An 18,755-nucleotide genomic window follows, 5' to 3' on the forward strand; every position below is an offset into this window, starting at 1 on the left:
AGAGTTTCAGAACATATTAATATCAGAGTGATATTTTCTTCACTCAGTAAAGAAAAGATTATTACCTCCGTTAGCAAAAGACTATAAAATTTTCTAGGAATCATTTATAATAATTGATGAGTAGATAAAAACTTACAAAATAAACAAAAATACAAGTTGAAAAAAAAGTAAAAAAACAAGACCATGGTCTTCGTAACTTGATGCATCAAATTACGAAAGAAATGTAGGCCCAATTTGAATCACAGTTCCTTGATTTTGAAATCAGCCTTAAGATTAAGTATCTTTCAGGAGAAACAAAGGATGTTTGTAATAACAATGGTTCTTAACATATGGGATTTTCTAAAGCATGGTAAATTTCACTATAGTTATAAATAAAAATTCAAAGATTTAAGTTTAAAAAAATTTAATTATATCTGGTAAATTTTCTTTTATGTTCACAAATATGAAAAAAATACATAATCAAAATCTTAAAAATTCGACTTCACTCTGATCATCGAGATTACAAGCATTTCCATTTAATGTAGGCGTTGAATAAATTGATCCCTGTAAATTGTAACACCTTTACAACTACATCCATATCGATATGGACAATCATTTGAATGCAATTCTACTTCATCGCAAAACCCTTGAAGTCCAGAGCTTGGAATCAACATATGCCTTAAAATCTATTAAAAATTTTTTTTTTAATTTACATAAGATAAATGCATTGAAACTACAGAGTAAAGTATGCAGTAAAACAAAAACCACAAACCTGCTTATTAAATTTTTCTTCATTTTTTGGGCCCTCAGGAACCATTACTATTTACGGGGATTACGAAAAGTACTGTAAAATGTGCTTGAAAAAAATTTTTGTTTTAAAGACACAGAAATTATTACACGTATTGGAGGCCATGCATTCGAGTATTATTACAATGGCTAGATACAGGAAAACTCGGAACTATCCAACTATCTACTATACTAACTACTCAAAACGAATCATTTTACGAAACTAGGTGTGTTTTCTGGACTGGTGTAAAGAATCTAAAACTTGCATTCTAATAAAAACGAAAGCTTGTTTATTGCAATATTTCAAACTAATTTCGTACTTTACGGTGCTTAATATTAAAAAAATGCTAACCCTTATCCAATTCCATCCAATTTCCCAAAACAAACCAGGCTTAAAGCCATTAGTACAAGTATAATCCCGTTCTTCCCCAAGAATGTCATCTAATTGTCGGCTTAGGTTGAAATTCTCAATAAGTTTTGAACCAGTACCAATAGTTTTACCACATTTACCCATTTTTCTTGATTAAACATAAAATTTTGTCATTTTCTAGAAAAAATTAGCTAAATGATGTTCGCTTGAGACCGGCTATTAATTTGGTTGTTAATTACATTTTATGACATTCATTTGTTTATAAATAGAGAAAGAAGAAAGATATTCTCAACTGGTTTGTATGTGTTTTTTTATCCACATTTTGGTATGAAGGTTTATAAAGTTTTGCAACTCACGTTTTGAAAAATGAAAAAGTTGCTAATGAGCCGATAGCTGCGTGTTGTTTGAAAATATTAAGGCAAAATTTCTAAGTACAGTGCAACCTTAATATAACGAACCTCAATATAACGAATTCCTCGATTTAACAAATTTTTCGCAATCCCCTTGAATTGTCCACAAGAGTCAATATAAAATATACCTCTACATTACGAATATTTTTTGCGAACAGCCTCTTTATAACGAATTTTCAACTACATAAAAAATTTAAATACCTCTAAATAACGAAATTCGTCAATTCAAAACCTTTATATAACGTATAAAGTCCCACCAATATATGACAGTTAGTATACTCCATAGTATGTAATTCATGTCGCGAGAGGTTCCGACACTTTTCCTCTTTATAACGAATTTTAGACCAACTTAACCTCAATATAACAAACCTCAGTTTAACGAATTACTTGATATAACGAATATTTACTGATTCCCTTCAGATTCGTTATATCGAGGTTGCACTGTATTTCCAATAGATAAGGATAATTTTACCACTTATGTTTCCATAGTTAATATTTTTTTTAAATATTGAAATTAAAAATTCTTAAAGAACATATTGGGAGTTTTCTTAAAATGTCAAAATCAACTTCTTTATTATTAAGATGTTGGAATGAAATGCCTGATATCCTTGGAAGCAGTTTTTTGGCGTTAATTGGTGCTGGTTTTGGTATTCTCGGATTAACGAATTATTATACAAAAGACGGTGATAATCGTAGATATAAATTGGATTATACTGTTTATCGAAATGATGATCTTAGAATTTGTCAAATAAAAGATATCGATTCAGAGTTGTGTGAAGCAGCGAAAAAAGCTTTTGAAGGAAGAAACTGCATATAGCTGCAAATAATGTTGAACTTGCCGGGGTAGAAAACTAAGACTTCTTTAAAATCTTATGTAAGTTTAATTTAAATCAATACTAAGCGGTACTGGGCCCCCGATACTGAAATATGGCAATCTGCTTTGAGAAATTTATATCTCCCGTCCATTAATTTTACAATGGCTGCGATGGATATACCATCTTCGGAATTTAAATTTTTTGGCACCCTTTGCATTCAATATATATATATATATATATATATATTTTTTTTTTTTTTTTTTTTTAATAAATAGTTTTCTGAAGATCGCTCAGCAAACTAATGAAGTGTTCATATCGGCCAAACGCAGCCAATGCGATTAAACAAAATATTATACACTGCCATTCCTCTATTGTATTCCACTATATTTATTAAGTGTGAAAATTTGCCTAGAAAGATATCAAAAATATAGTTTACTGAATAAAGGCGTGATGGACTTGAATAAATATTTAAATAATATTCCTTATATGTTAAACAGAATAAAACCTATAACAATTTGCTACGAGTGTACTGTCAAAACTCAAATAGTCATTACATCATAGGTTAAAAAATTTTTCTAGTTTCTTAGTCAAAATATAAAAGTAAATCCAGAAAAAATGTCTCTTGTTAATTTATTCAAACAAGGATGGCATAAAATGCCAGATGTTGTGGGAAGTTCATTTTTGGCACTGATTGGTGCTGCTTTTGGAACTGTTGGAGTTTTAAATTATTATGCAAAAGATGGTGATAATCGTCGTTACAAATTGGATTATACAGTTTACCGTGATGACGACCCAAGATGTAAAACCATTAAACAATAGAAGAAAAATTAGTAAAAACGTTTGGAACACTTTTTAAATAGTTTTGTATATAAGTTTATGCTGTTCAAAATATAGTGTTAATTCTCACAAATTTTGTAATTTTTTTAGCCCTTAATCAACCAATTGTTTTCTTAATTTTTAATTAACTTTTGAATTTGTTGCTGAGAACGATCATTTTTTTGAATGATTCTCAAATAATAATGAATAGTGAATACTACTAAAAAGATATTAAACTATGACATAACCTTATAAACTAATTACTCACCTTAAACGGGCATCAACTAGGTCAGAAATAGTTCGAAGTCAAGCCGTGAGTGCGAGGTATTCGAAACTGATGCTCGGCAATAAATAGGCCAGTAAAATCAAAATTCAATACACCCTAGCTTTATTAACGATATACAGAGCAAGTGGGACAGGCAAGTTTTACTTTCGAACAGGTACGTGAGTTTTCTGTTGCGGAAAATAAAGACTTAAGGTTCCTCTAACAAATGCCGGAACATCAGCCAGACAACCAGGGACTGTAGGTCTGGGCGGAGAGCCAAAAATGCAAAAAAAAAATTTTTGCAACGAACAGTTACGTAGCCGATGTTTTGTCAGAATGTTAACAGAGATGTTAAAAACAGTTTGCCAAAATATCAGCCAAATAACCAGGGTCTGTATGCAACTAAAAGTTTTTTGCAACGGGCAGGTACGCGTCTGATTTTTTGTCATAATGTTAAAAGTAATGTTACAAACAGTTTGCCAAAACATCAGCCAGGCAACCGGATACCGTAAGTATTAATGGAAAGCCAAACATGCAGCAAAACCTGTAAATTTGTTTTACAGGTATCAACTCAGAGTTACGGTCCCCGCTTGCCTGGCTGATTTTGTGGCAAACTGTTTTTAACATCTATATTAACATTCTAGCAAAACATCAGCCACGTACCTGTTCGTTGCAAAAAAAATTTTGTTTGCATGTTTGGCTTTCCACTCAGACTTACGGTCCCCGGCTACCTGGCTGATGTTTTGGCAAACTTTTTTTAACATCACTGTACGAGTTGATAGATTTAGATATATCGCGTTCTCTCTTGTGTCATTATGATTTAGAAATACCTTAAGAATTCCATGTTCTTTGAATACCTTTAAGATTTAACACCATTTATACCCTGCAGGTAGGTATATATGTAATCAAGGTATACTAATATTGTTTTATTTTACATGTAGACAGCGCCTGTCAGACATAAGTTAAAGTATAAAAGGTGAAATTTTTTTTGCGTATTCTCACTTGTGTAGGGAACAATCTATGGGGACTACAAACCTTGACTAACGGTGCCTTCGGTAGATATCAGGTAATCAGGGGCGCAGTAACCGAGCTCTCTCACTTTAAAGTATAATATAAAAGCTGAAATTTACACAGATTGTTCAAATGACCATTTTAAGTCAATATTGAAAAAGACAGACCAATCGGAAAGGGATAACACTCCCCCAGACGCGGTAGAAAGTAAAATGCACAAAATACACAATATACATTTTCTTCCATGATTATGAACTTATTTCACTGCAAGAGTTATTTTATTATTTAAATATGTTCAGTATCACGTACTGAATGTAAATGCACAAAATCCTTACAAAAATAGGCGGGGGAAGTGCTAATTTTAAGGAAAACCGTTTTAGGCTATATCTCCATAATCGTGCGCTTTAGACCAAAAATGGTAATAACTTTTATTTTAGATAATTAAATTACCTACCTTTTTTGCAAACTTTTTTTTTTTTTTTGTATTACTAACCGTTTATGACTTATACAACCATGACGATTTATTAATTGACTATTTGCCCGATATGTCTTCTAATCTTAGTTTAAACAAGAAAATAATAATAACTTAACTTTTAAATCTACAAATTTCCTAAAACATTTTTTTCTAAAATTAATATTTATGAAGTTATAAAGCGTTTAATGTTGCATTACAGCTAAATATAATAGAGATTTCTTGCACTAATTTTCAGGAGTTATTTTTTCCAGAAACAGATTTATTATAACGCATTGAATGTAAATACTCAAAATCCTTACAAATTTGGTAAAAACTTTTTTTTTAGATAGTTAAATTTCCTATTTTTTTTGTCTGAATCTAACGGAATATGCTGAATTTTTGTACAAACCTTTATTTTGATAGCGCAAATGTTATCTCAAAAGTCACATATGGTCACGCGTGCGCGTCCTTAGATATTTAAGGTCAAAGGTCTCGAAAATCAGTATTTTGTGAATATCTCGTTTCTTTTGCCTTCAAGTTAAACAAGAAAAAGAAAACAAGTTAATTGTTGAAATACCATGTACATACAGAGTTGATTACACTGTCACATTACACATACATACATATCATACATACGTAACTGATATTCCCATATAATACATACTATACAATTTGCGCCCTCACGGATAAAAAATGGTGTTCACGAAAAAATGTTTCAAACAAAAGTTTTTTTTTTAATAAGGAGCCAGATATGTCTGGCTGTCATCTGTCCGTCTGTCATCACGATTACTCAAAAACGAAAAGAGATATCAAGCTGAAATTTTTATAGCGTGCTGAGGACGTAAAAAGTGAGACCCAGATCCGTAGGACCCATCTTGTAAACCGTTAGAGATAGAACAAATGTTTAAATGTAAAAAATGTTCCTTATAAAAAAATAAACAACTTTTGTTTGAAACATTTTCTTGTAACATCACTGTTTGTCCACGAGGGCGTTAATTAGGTGAAAATTTTGTAGTATGTATTTATATGGGAATATCAGTTATGTGTGTGTGGCTATTTAAGAGTGGAAATCTTTATTTACGTGACGTCAAAAAACAAACGATTGCGTCATCAAAACTGTCTTTACATGGTATTTCAAAAATTAACTCAGTCAATTGTTTGTTTTCACTTGTTTAGCTCTAAAATGGAAATTGAATGTAAAAACCGATTCAATTTTTTTTTTTTTGGAAATGTATTTTCGAAAATCATACAAATAAATCATTTTTTTCAAAATATACATTTTAATATTTACATTTAATTAATTAAACACATTGTTTTTTAAACTGGTTTTGTTTTATCATTCATTTATTATTTACAATACAAATATTAAAATATAAATTACTTTTACTATTATTTTTCGAAAACAAAATATAAAGTTTTTTTTAAATATTGAACCAACGTAAATAGAACAAAAAATTGTAATAAAATAAAGAACAAGTGAGTAGTCATATAATATTGTGTACCACTCACATAATTGGACACAGAGGTCACATGAATGTCTATACTGTATGTAACTAGAATGCTAAAAAAACGCGAATATAGGGGTAGTCATGAACCCCCAACCAAATGTATATATATACTTTTCCTATTCTTATTTAATTATCCAAAAGAAATTTAACTCTAGATCCGCACCGGATGCTTAAGACATTCAAATAATTTTTATGAAAAAAAACATGTAAGGTTTTTTGAGCTTTTACAAAAAAATTTTTTCTTAAAAAAACGCGAAAGATGTCAGAAATATATTATTAATGTCTCATTTGATAACAAAATGGTACCGGCCTGAGTATCTCATTACATAACAAGCTTTAAATTACGTTAAATCTGTTCAAAACATTTTTGTAAAAATAACAGTCACGTTTAGTCTTCGTTTTGACAACAGCTTTTAAGAAAAGAGTTTTTACTGTATTAATTTTCTAGCATATTAATTTACATATATCTTCGAACAATGTATTAGCTTTCTAGACATTGTATAAACATCTGTGGTGACCGGTGAAATATAAATTTTCGATTCATTGCGTACACGAAATTTTTTTAAATTGTATTAATTTTAATTTTATTAAAAAAAATTTTGGAATGAATTTGGATATCAAAGAAAAAAAATTCGTGTTAGTTAATAACATATTCTTAAAAAGAAATAAAAAAAAAGTAAGCTGAACGTTAAATGAGCGAATTTAGTGTGGTGTAATTATGAATGTATGCATAAAATTTCAGGAAAACGAAAATTAGATCTAAAAATGCTAGGAAAATACTGCTATGCATCTTTGGGCTTGTCTATAAGAAACTTAACGCTTACAAGCGCTCAATAATAACAATGAAAAATAGGATTATACCACTGACGTCTGCGATTATATCACTGATTTAAATGAAGAAAGTATACTTACGCGTCCAAATGAGTAATTACAAATAAATAGATGAGATAAAAGAGCAGAGGTGCGAATAAAAGTAGACACATTGTAGCTCCCAGCTCCTTAATTTGAGCCACTGAATATAACTTAATATTAATAGTTATTCGCACTTTACTACAAAAGCCTTGTATCCAGTTATACAGAGGTCAGGGTCTTTGATTCATTGTTTAATAGAAAGATTCAAAAAATTATATGCATACATTTGGAACACTTCGGTTTTTACTTTATTACTCTATGAAAATCCATTTAATTTTAAAACATGATTTATACCCATGAGTGTAAACCTGTTTAAACTAACAATGAAATGTTTCAAAATTTTTTTGCTTGAATAACTGTTTGAACAGGCTAAATAAATTAAAGGCTATCCATAAAATATGTCCATAAACAAAGTTTTTAAATAAATTTAAGCTTTTCTCTCTCAAAATAATAGTACCTAAAAGAGTGGAGATAGTGGTGTAAATCCAAGTCACGAACGATTCGTTAAAAATCTTAATCCATAATAAGGGTCTAACATTACAATATTATGAAAAGCGTAGGAGGATTCACAAACGTATAATATCATTTATAGTCTTTATTTTCTGGATGAAAATATTTCTTTTGGGGTAAGAAACTTGGCAATGATTATAGTATAATTTTTTAACATGTGTCAAGAAGAGTAGAACGATTCAGAGTAAATGTTATAAACCATTAAATTTTTTAAGTTGATCAATAATCTATTTTTGAAAAAAATATTTTTTTAGGAAGTATATCTAAGAGTATTTTAGCAAAATTACGCTTTTAAACTATTTACGAAAACTTTTTTAGTAACGTATTTTATGGAAGACCCTAAATTGAAAAATTAAATATAAAACAAAATTGATAAAAAAAATATGAGACGGTAAAATTACGTAGATTAATTTTTTAAAACATCGAAATGTCCGTCGACCTTCAGTGATATTTCATTTTTTTCTTACATTAGCTTAAAATTAACAAATTATCATCACTTTATTTCACATAAAATTATTTTTTCTTAAGTTTTTAAGTCTTTGCTTAGTGAAAATGACAGTTTTCCAATTTTTACTTTTTTGAATTGCCTAAGATATGCGTGTATAGTGACAAACTATGTATTAAAGATCAAATCATAATGATTATGTCCATCTTCCTTGCTTTTCTTCTCTTTGAAGGTGCTTCATTGATCAGCGAAATAATATAACATTTCATAACTGAGCCAAAGACCACACAAGTCAAGATATTTATGTATAGAATACGAATGTCTCGCAATAGTAAGGTTTTGCCATACAAATTCAAAATTGCAAATGTTTAACAAGGTTAATTTTAAGTGTTACTAGAAATAATTTGATTGATTAAGATCTCTACTTATTGATTTGATTCGGGTCGATTTAGCTTAGGTGACTTTTTCTGCATCGAATTGTATTTGGATTTTTCAATACCATTTAAAGAAGCTCCTAATAAATTTCCAATTAAATAAATTCCAATAGAATTTTTATTATAATGTATCAAAATTATTTGCAAATTGAGTTTCTGGTTCAATTCATTCTAATTGTAATCCGTTTAAAATTTTGAATCGGAAAAAAAAAAAAATTTTAGTTTCAGATTTATGCTCATTTATTTCGACTAAAAATTTTGAATGGTTTTTAACAGTAATGAATTAAAAACCTCATTTTAATTTATTGAATATATATTATAAGTTCTTAATAGAAATATAACCATCTTATTATTAGATGGGTTGTATCGGCAGAGTTACGAACAACCTAAGCCAGACCGTTATTTAAAAATTAAAATCATACTAGCTCAATTTTATTTTATGTTTATGGGCAGAAAACCTTACTAGCGCTCGTTAACAATTAGGGATACTCTATTCAAATAATTCTCAGATCAATGAAATTCCTTTATACAATACCAATCAGCTACTAAGTGTCAGTCGACTTTAAAGGAAGACAAGCAAAGAATTCAATTTATGAAAATTGAGTTTCATTTATTTTTTTTAGAGAGCATGATTTGAACTTTGACTGATGAAATAAAATTTTTATTAATTTAAGTAAATTGGAAGGGAAGAACTTAATGCTTTATATTTTATTACGCTTTCAAGTCACTAAAATATTACCCCCTGCCTAGTTTTTAAGTTTTTTTATCAGATATATTTGGTGGTAATGACGCATTTTTATTGATCGCACATGACGGACACAAGTGCAATATCTTATGAATGTCATACGACTTTAATTGTATAATAAGCTTTAGCTAACTCAAAAAAATTTATTTTCTAGTCAAATATGGAATGACGGGGCAATGTTTAGTGGCTTAGTTTTTTTTTTTGTATATCACTTAAAATGTAATTCTTTCTCATAATAACAATTTGCATTTAGTGTGTAACACCCTGTATAACACTTTAAAAATCATTTACTTCTTACATTTAGGTATTTAAAAACTCTTTTAAGGGCGATGCATATTTTTGTGATCAGTTCTATCTAACAAAAGAATATTATATTGACTTTCACGATTAGATCATAACTTTCTTGAGATATGTTTGTATCAATTCAGCTTTCCTAAACTGATGTTTCCTTCACTTACTTAAATATAATTTATATATCTTGTATGATTAAAAACCGCATATTTAACATGATCGTTGTCCTTATCATTAAATGACAACAACTCACATCATTAAATGGAGAAGAAATTTTCGATACATAGAATCCATAGAGATAATAGCATCTTTACACCTCTAATAACATAAAGGTGTAAAGACATAGGAAACGCAATAATTGAATTCTTGACCAGCAGAGAAACAGCAACTTATAGGCATTTATACATTAATATATTTCTATATACTGGTCTTATCTCTATCTCTGTCTCATCGAAGACAACTATACGCGCCTATATGATTTGGTTTCTCTCTACTGCGATCAACCGCGTGGGCGACAATTTTTCAGCTATATTGTATTATTTCTATGAAAGAATCTCTGATATCTCAGGAATTTTTTCAATATTGACTAAATTAAAATAAATGCAAGACATTTCAGGCTAATCAATATCAAACCTTTTCGACAGTGGCTTAACTATCAGCAGCTTAACTAAGAGCACAAATGCGATTTTTTTTAAATTATGAAATTGATAGGGGGAGGGGCACCAATAGAGGAGAGGGGCCCATTTTTCTCGGAGGAACACATCTAAATTGATAGTAGTTACGCCACTACATTTCGGCTTGGGTGATTTGAAGCTAAATAAAAATAATAGTCGTTATGGTTTTTGTTGAACCCCAAATTTTTCTTCAATTTTCATTAGGTATATAACAAATAATTTTAAAATATTGAAAATTGTTACTCAAATTTCATATGAAAGTTGATATTTAAAAGTATATTAATACAACTAATGCAAAGAAAATAACTAATATTAACCTTGTGGAAGATATTACGTTTGGTACGTTCTAAATTATAAAGAATTGATCCTATAAAATATATCACGTGAAAAACATACAATAAATATACAAGAACATAATTATTTTCTATATGTTGTAATGTTACAAGAAACACTTTTAAAGCTCTTTAACTAACAAACTTCACTGATGCATTAATTGAGTTTCAAAACACACATGCAAAATTTTTTATAAAACATCATTGTAAGTTTTAGTTTTATAGACAGTCGAGAAAAATAAAATTAACTTACTTTGATAACAATTTCCTACATAATCAGCCTCAGGCTCAGCCTTGTTTGATTTACAAAATGATTTATTTTGCTTGCATCTTAATTAGAAAGATACACAAAAAAGCTACATCGCCTCTTAAGAGAATTTAATATAATTTATTTAGTTTTAAAATAATGCCTTTTCTCTTTTGGTTTTAAATGTAAATTGTTAAATTGCAATAATTGATTATAATTATTAATAATAATTGGATAATCGTTAAATCGCAAGCCCCTAACGACTAACGATTCATATTATGTTGAGAGCTCTTGTAGCAGCAGCTGCACAACAACCTATTAAAATGATATTTTTGTTTAATATCACCCGTAATATTATATGAAAATATAAATTTATTAGTAAACACCAATAATTAAAACTATCGTCTTGTCACCACCATGAAAAGAATGGACTTTTATCTTGAAAACGTTGTGTAAATGAGAAAAATCGTGATGTCGTTGTACCATGTGATCTGTGAAAAATTTATAAAAAAATTCAAGCATTAAGTTTATCTGTTGAACAAATAGATTAATTCATTTGATTTCTGCTGAATTTATTATGTTTTCGAATCATTGTTTCCAATTAAAGTTGTTTTATAAAGAATAATTTTCTAATTAAAATATTACCTCCTTTATCAGTTACAATGTCAATTAATTTTTAAAAGGCCTTGGAAGTCAAAGTCTAATTTAACATCTCCGTAAGAGAAACTTTTTATTTGCGTCAGTTTTTATTTTATTTTTATTTTTTTCAAAACGCTTCATTGAAAAATATTCTATTAGATAGTTTAAAATAAAACAGCTTGTATATGCATTTATAACTAGCTACCTACGTTCTCAGTATTCTTCAATAATCTTCCATTTAGTTGTTTTATGCCAGTTTATAACAAAGACATATAACATTTCAAAAAGTACATTAAAATCTATTTTTAATATAAAATTTCAAATTCTGTCCCAATGCCTTAATTATTTTTTAAAATTATAAATACGTATTTCGACTACAATATCATCATCAGTATGAAATGTAGTCATCATTAGTATTAGCTAATCGTAATAAGGAACATAGTAAAAAATATAAATACTATTTAAAAATTCGTTAATTAAGTATAAAAAAATATTTAAAATACATAATAATTTTAAGATGTTTAAACGCATTTTTTTGGCGCTCTCAATTGGTGACAGTTCAATGTATGATTTACACTTTAAAAAAATGAATTTACAACAAAGAATTTACACTCGTTATTATTAAATTTTCTAATAAAAAGTCGTAGAATAATATAAGTCAATGTAATATCATAAAAATATAAGCATTTATAAAATGAATATAAGTAATTAATACCATGCAGTATGTCAACGAATTTTACAAGTCAATACTATGACGTTATGTACGTTTTAAAATTCGAATTTCCGCTTTAGAAATTTTGAATTTCTCTCATTGGATTTGCACTTTTATTAATTAATTTCAAGTAATTAAAAAGAGATTAATTACTAAAATAATGGTTTAAATGAAATGCCCAGCCAATAATGTTACGGAAAAAAAATATTTGAACCAAATTTGAATTTCATGAATATTCCCTATTGTTCTCCTGAGTTACTCGTCACTAATTTAGTGCTTGTTTCACGATCAAACGTGCGACTATTTTTGATAATTTTAGCCTTGATTTGAATTTACGTCGAGTAGTATACTCGAAGAATACAATATGAATAGATCTTATACCACCAGATCAGACAGAACAGCATTTTATAATTTTAAACAAATGTTAATTTTTTTGTAAATTGCTTGAAAAATTTACCTTTCAACAACAACAGCAGGCATTTGAACAAGTTGTACAGGGGATTTGCCATCTTTTAACGCTTGAGTTAAATTTAAGATTTGTCCACGCATTACACTCATTTGTCGCTCAAATAAATGCTTATCAAAACCTTTATCTTGCTACAATAAAAAACAAACAAAGTTAAATTTAAATTAACTTTACTATTTCACATTATTCTTTCTTACCTTAAATAATACATGTAAATCATCACATAAATCTTGTACAAAATTTTGATCCGAAATCAATGGTAATATATGTTCAGTAATTTCACGACTAAATGATTTTTTTGCATATGATAACCATGCCCAATGATATGGATATGCACGCCAACTATCTGGATGTTTATAAGGGAATGCTAGACCATTATCAATTGCGGCTATACTTATTTCTGGTAGCACAACCATATTCCAATCCTAGAAGAAATTTTATTTTTATCAACGAATATTACAAAATAAATATTTCCAATGTATTGGGATAGGAATTATAGGCTAGGAAAAATTATGATTATCAAGGTTTAAATTGTACCTTTTCAGAAGGGGGAAAATTATTCTAATTGAGGCTAACTTACATTAATCGACTAATATTGACACATAGAAGAAAGGTGGATTAGAAATAATAGTAGCTAGCTTACTCGAATTATTTAATCGATCAAACTTAAAACGATCGTATAAAATTATCTATTTATTTTCTTGATTGAGCAAGTATAAACCCGGGTCTTTTGGAAGTAATTAAATCAAATCTACTCGACTTAAATTTAATACTTTTTCTACATTCTACTAGATTATACTAGTTTTTTCATTTACAATATAGAAACGAAAAAATACATAACGAAAATAAAAATATCTGTGTTAGTAACGTTTATCGTTTTGACGAAATTTATTCTTGTTCCTATATAAATAATTTATAAGCAAAGAAAAATAATTTTTTGAAATTTATTAATGCCAAAATTTTGCAAGAATATGAACAAATTTATGCTTTAAGCTTTAATGCAGAAAGAAAAAGAAGAGAAAAAGCAGCATTAGTAATGGAATAATATTTGCAGAGGAAATAATTAAGCATGCAGGAGAATTTCAAATTGTAGATTGTTAATAGTTTTTGTTTTAAAAATATGAAAATATTTTGTTAAAAAAAATAAAAAAAACATAAACAAATTGTTAATATAATATAATGGACAAAAATAGTTCCATATTTTTAGATTTTTTTCTAAAAATAATAATGGACAAAGCTTTATTTAAAAAAACGTTTACTCTCACGATAATTCAGATTTGCGATATTTTATTCGCTTTAAAGTTCAAGAACTTTACGAATGGTATGTAATTTTTGCGTTGCAGTGCAATAGACAAAGTAGGAAAATTTCATGCACATTAAGGCAAGAACTAGAAAAGTAAGCTTTAGAAAAAATATATTACAATTTCAATCACATTTAACTGACTCCGTTACCAGATCATATTTTTGCTGCTATCTGGAAAATTCTAGTTAAGAAAACCTGAAAGGGCTTTAGATTTCGGTGATGGCTAGACTCGATAACGGTCTAGCCCCGTTTCAACTTAGATATATATTATTATTTATAAGAATAAACTTGCAATATAATGTATTCGAATCACTAATCAATTGAGTTTGGTCCACAATACGGTATATTTCACTCTTCACACCAAACTACATGTTTGGTCGTACTTTAATAATGATTAATGTAAGACTAATTACTGTGAATAAACGTTTTGATAAAATCAAGACTTGCTTATAAATAAATCCCCTTAAAAAAGATTTTTGTACAAATCTAACCTCTACATTTTTAGTCTGCCAATGATTCCGTGTTCGATTAAAATAAACTTGTTTATCAACATATGGTACAAATATTGATGGAATGGGAGGATGATGGTCCATAGAATTATTATTATGACATAAACGTACGGTAGCATCAGATAATTCAACAATATTTGATGTTGGAGTTGCACCTCCTCCAGCGTCACCATCGCCTACACTACCTGGCACAGCATTCGGTGTTGATACCGCTGTTGGTGGTGGTATAATATTTGGTTGTGTGTATTTTATCAACCAATTATCATTACCACGATCGGTGTTACGTGTTATATAATCTAGGATTACAAGACGTTCAAATTGTAATTGAAATTTATGTGCTAATAATGTGGGTAACGGTTCATTTTCAAAACGGCGTAACCAGTATTCAGCATCTTTAAAACCATCTACAAATAATTGGAATGATCCTACCTGAGAAAAAAATGTTCAAAAATTAAAACATTATTAATAATAGTGTACTGAAAATACGGAAAAAGTAGCCTAATCTAAACAAATTGAAGCAGAAGCAATTTAAAGTTTGAAATTTTGTTTTTAAATACACCCACCAGTAAAATTAATCGTCTATCTCACATTTAAAATTTTTTTTTCAAATATTTACTTCGGTAATAATGGTTGTATTGTAAATAAACAAAATGGTTTAAAATTTTAACTTAGAAGCTTAAAAAGTTTAGTTTTAAAATCATGAAAGGAATAATTCATACTAAAAAATTGTGTAAATTTGAATTGGACAATAATTTTTTTTAGTGGGTGAATGAGGAATGGCAAGAGAGTAAAATATACTTTTTCTAAAATACCTCAAAAACTATGAGATACATAAATATCACCGTATAATGGTCAAGTAAAAATTTACCTGGAAGCCAGGAATCAAGCTTCAGACCTCAAATTTTTTATAATCTTAGTAAATAAGATGTGATCTAGTAATTATCCACTTTTTTTCAAGTCAGAAATAAATTCATTAAAAAATATAACTAACACTGATTTGACGTTAGCACAAAAAAGTGATTGGCACAAAGTTAAAATTAACAAGATTAAAATAAGTTTTTATTTTTCACTTCCTTATAAAAGGTGTCCATAAACCAGGTAACGCTGTTAGGGGAGAGAAAGAGAGGTCACTAAATTGCAATTTTTATATCTAAGAACAATTTGTTTATGATTAATTCCTATTTTCAATACACTATAAAAAAAATGCAATTTACTTACTTTTGGCGGTAAACCAATACGATTAAAACGTAATCCGACATTTGGAAATTGTTCCATAATTGCACGTTTCATACGTGCTTTTTGTCTATCTATTCTTGGATAATTAAATGTTTCCGATACTAGCTTGACAACCTGCAAAACAAATTTTCTAAACTAAGCAATGACATTGCTGAGTATATAACTGCTTAATGTCCTCCGGTCTCTGGTTCTTATTGAAAATAATAAGCAAAATGGAATCGTTTTTTAATTTCATTTCACTTTGACTGCCCTGGACTTTCTTCAAGCCACTTGCTTTGGAATAGTCAAAAAATTCAATAGTTTTCCATAATCAGGGGTTAGACAGTAAACTGTTAGTTCAGCTTGGTACACTGCCCAGGCTATTCAGTTAAAAATGCAAATCGGAACGGTTTTTAAGATATCTCGAAAAATACTCAAATTTAATTCTTAAAAGAAATAAGTAATTTGGTCGATCTTTTCGAATCAAAAAGTTTTTGTCTTGTATGTAACCTGCTAATAAAATTCCGGAAAACTCCGTAGAGGAAACTAGTGACCAAAGTAATTTTTTTTTGTTTCATCGTAGAGGGTTGTATTATTATAGAACCATTGTAAAAATATCCTTACAATAATAAAAATACATCGCACACTAATTAAAGAAACCATCAACTGGAGATAAGTTTTCTTTACAGGGATTTTTCTATGACTATTCTGTTTTGAAAAACTACACATATTTTTTTAACAAACTTACCCTTGTTTTTGGTACAATATTAAGATTAAGTTTAGCATCAATAAGCGATGCACCAGCTTCGGATAAATAGCCTTGGTTTGGTATAAGGCAGGCACGTCCAAAACAACATGGGCAACATAATTTATGCATCCATTTAGTCCATTTTGGATTAAGTCTACCATATGGCTCTTCATCTTTTGGTTTAAATACACCAATGATTTTCTTTAAAAAAATTATGTTAATAGAAGAAGCTCATTAATGTGAATTATTTGGTGCCTAATTATAAAACTTTTGATAAGGTAAAAACACGCTTTTGAAATTTGGATATTATGAAATGGACAAATTCCTTTTAGAAAACAAAACTAGTTGGTTTAGATTTGAAAAATCGTTTTTAATTTTAGTTTATGTGGAAAATATGGCATCGTTGTATAAATTTTTATAAAAATAAAATTGTCTTTTAATTATTGGTGGAAAAGCGCAATGTTTTTGGTATCACCGTATATGATTTTAAATTTATCTCCAAAAATTCTGAATTATTTACTAATCCGATTTCTTTATCCGTGATAAAACTACAAAAATTATCCGTGAATAGTAGTCTTTAATTTATTTTACTAACTTTATTATTTCACATATGGTAAAAGTGAATTACCACGAATTAATTACAATATCCTTAGACACTGTATACTTAGCTTTAAGCTAAAAATAATTGGATTGAAAAATTCAAAATAAAATATAAATTTGTACTGTTTTAACCAAACAATCGTAAATCAAGCTTCAAATACGATGTCCCCAATAAACTAAACAGTTATTTATTATATGCTCTTTGACAGACTACAAACGAATCTTAACGATTTGTAGAGCGATTTTGGAGCAAATTTAAGAAACACAGATTTCGGTAAAATACTTACTCCGGTTGGATTCTTAACAAAATATGATCCGCTAGACCCTTGTGAAATTCGTTCAGGGAATATTCCATTATCAATGGCTACTTCAGCTTGCCAAACTAGTTCACTAAATTGTGGATCATCTACAGAAAAAGAAAATGTTGAAATATCAAGTCTTTCGTTCAGAAAAAAGTTTTAATCTTTCGTACCTGGGAATTGATTATATGAGACATCAAGCCCTCCCAGCAAAGGCTGTGACTCTCTATTCATACCCGACGTATCCAATGTAACTTGTAAATTTACTTCGGGCGTTAAATTAATATCTTCTACAGAACTATCACTGCACGGTAAAGAAAATACACTTTTTCCATCAATATCAACAATTGTTTCCACTTTAACTGTCTCTCCCGAACTCATCGGGAATGTATTGAACTATATTAAAATAAATGTCATCGAATAAATTAGAATGAATATGGCAAAATATTTGGAGTTTTACTCGAAACAATGAGGGTATTAACAAGACACAATAGAATGGAATACGACGACACCACGATTTGTCATTTTCAAGTGATCATTGAAATTACGACAGCGACAGGGATGTCTGTCTGGTGGTTGTATGCCCAATGACATTAAGTTTAAAGATCACATAAATAAAGATAGGTGAATCGTATCTGCCGCGTGTTAAACAAGAATAAAGTGTTTACTTAAACAGATAACAAACTTATAAAGGTAGTTTTACATGAAACATGAGATACGTCAAAAGCCAAATTTTAAAATTACATATGCAATTAAAGCTTGTTCCATTAATTTTCGATAAATAAGTTTCACTAAAAAACCAATGGAAGTTAAATTTTTTAAATCAAAGTAAGTGTTATCTTTGAAATAACTGTAAAAATTTTGACGGATATGACAAAAACTTAACCAATAATAGTTTTAAAACTAAATTTCGCAACGACGGTAAATGCTATATAATATAAATTCACATCTAACTTTTAACCATAGAATATTATACATTTTTAACAGTTACAAACATGAAGGTTACCTTCATGGTTACAAACATGAGCTATTAAAAAAAAATTATATCTCTATTCTCTATTTTCAGTATTCAAAAAGGCAGATTGTGTATCACTCCATTTTTTCTGTTAAAATCCACCGTTCTAAAATGGTCATTGTGCTTATTATTTTCAACTGATATTTACATACATACATTTACATTGTAAGATACAATTGTTATTTCTATTCGAATGTGTGAAATATCAAAATTTTTCCGATTTTGACTAACATGGAGTATATAAA

General features: G+C 28.7%; 3 protein-coding genes across 5 annotated transcripts; 1 reads left to right on the plus strand and 2 right to left on the minus strand.

Annotated features, from left to right (window-relative positions):
- Nucleotides 1–431: 431 nt before the first annotated feature.
- Nucleotides 432–1,351, minus strand: LOC123305976. Of its 2 annotated transcripts, none has more exons than XM_044887821.1 (2): nucleotides 1,118–1,351; nucleotides 432–543 (listed from the first exon to the last, which is right to left on the minus strand). In XM_044887821.1, exons 1-2 carry the CDS (start codon nucleotides 1,277–1,279, stop codon nucleotides 460–462), a joined length of 246 nt encoding a protein of 81 aa, XP_044743756.1. In that variant the 5' UTR covers nucleotides 1,280–1,351; the 3' UTR covers nucleotides 432–459. The 2 variants fall into 2 exon arrangements, with proteins under 2 accessions (XP_044743756.1, XP_044743755.1); XM_044887820.1 differs by having other exon boundaries at nucleotides 432–665.
- A 1,536-nt stretch (nucleotides 1,352–2,887) lies between these two features.
- Nucleotides 2,888–3,270, plus strand: LOC123305923. Its single transcript, XM_044887761.1, has one exon. It carries the CDS (start codon nucleotides 2,976–2,978, stop codon nucleotides 3,177–3,179), a length of 204 nt encoding a protein of 67 aa, XP_044743696.1. The 5' UTR covers nucleotides 2,888–2,975; the 3' UTR covers nucleotides 3,180–3,270.
- Nucleotides 3,271–9,399: 6,129 nt separating this feature from the next.
- LOC123291125 (phosphatidylinositol 4-kinase type 2-alpha) lies at nucleotides 9,400–18,067 on the minus strand. 2 transcript variants are annotated; one of them, XM_044871591.1, is made up of 8 exons: nucleotides 17,669–18,067; nucleotides 17,484–17,602; nucleotides 16,597–16,797; nucleotides 15,852–15,983; nucleotides 14,745–15,062; nucleotides 13,019–13,246; nucleotides 12,813–12,952; nucleotides 9,400–11,495 (listed from the first exon to the last, which is right to left on the minus strand). In XM_044871591.1, the coding sequence occupies exons 1-8, from the start codon at nucleotides 17,874–17,876 to the stop codon at nucleotides 11,414–11,416; spliced, it is 1,428 nt and encodes a 475-aa protein (XP_044727526.1). In that variant the 5' UTR covers nucleotides 17,877–18,067; the 3' UTR covers nucleotides 9,400–11,413. The 2 variants fall into 2 exon arrangements, with proteins under 2 accessions (XP_044727526.1, XP_044727525.1); XM_044871590.1 differs by having other exon boundaries at nucleotides 14,616–15,062.
- Nucleotides 18,068–18,755: the final 688 nt, after the last annotated feature.

Source organism: Chrysoperla carnea, chromosome 1, assembly GCF_905475395.1.
Source record: "Chrysoperla carnea chromosome 1, inChrCarn1.1, whole genome shotgun sequence".
NCBI lineage: Eukaryota > Metazoa > Arthropoda > Insecta > Neuroptera > Chrysopidae > Chrysoperla > Chrysoperla carnea.

What these genes read in the sequence shown, in the direction of transcription:
- LOC123305976 (XM_044887820.1), bottom strand. Translation starts at nt 1,279, where the DNA reads ATGGGTAAATGTGGTAAAACTATTGGTACTGGTTCAAAACTTATTGAG. An exon ending in TTGGATGGAATTGGATAAGG is followed by an intron (nt 666 to 1,117) that starts GTTAGCATTTTT and finishes AATTTTTAATAG; the next exon opens with ATTTTAAGGCATATGTTGAT.
- LOC123305923 (XM_044887761.1), top strand. Translation starts at nt 2,976, where the DNA reads ATGTCTCTTGTTAATTTATTCAAACAAGGATGGCATAAAATGCCAGAT.
- LOC123291125 (XM_044871590.1), bottom strand. Translation starts at nt 17,876, where the DNA reads ATGAGTTCGGGAGAGACAGTTAAAGTGGAAACAATTGTTGATATTGAT. An exon ending in GTATTGGTTTACCGCCAAAA is followed by an intron (nt 15,063 to 15,851) that starts GTAAGTAAATTG and finishes TTTTTTTCTCAG; the next exon opens with GTAGGATCATTCCAATTATT. An exon ending in GGCAGACTAAAAATGTAGAG is followed by an intron (nt 13,247 to 14,615) that starts GTTAGATTTGTA and finishes AATTTCTTCTAG; the next exon opens with GATTGGAATATGGTTGTGCT.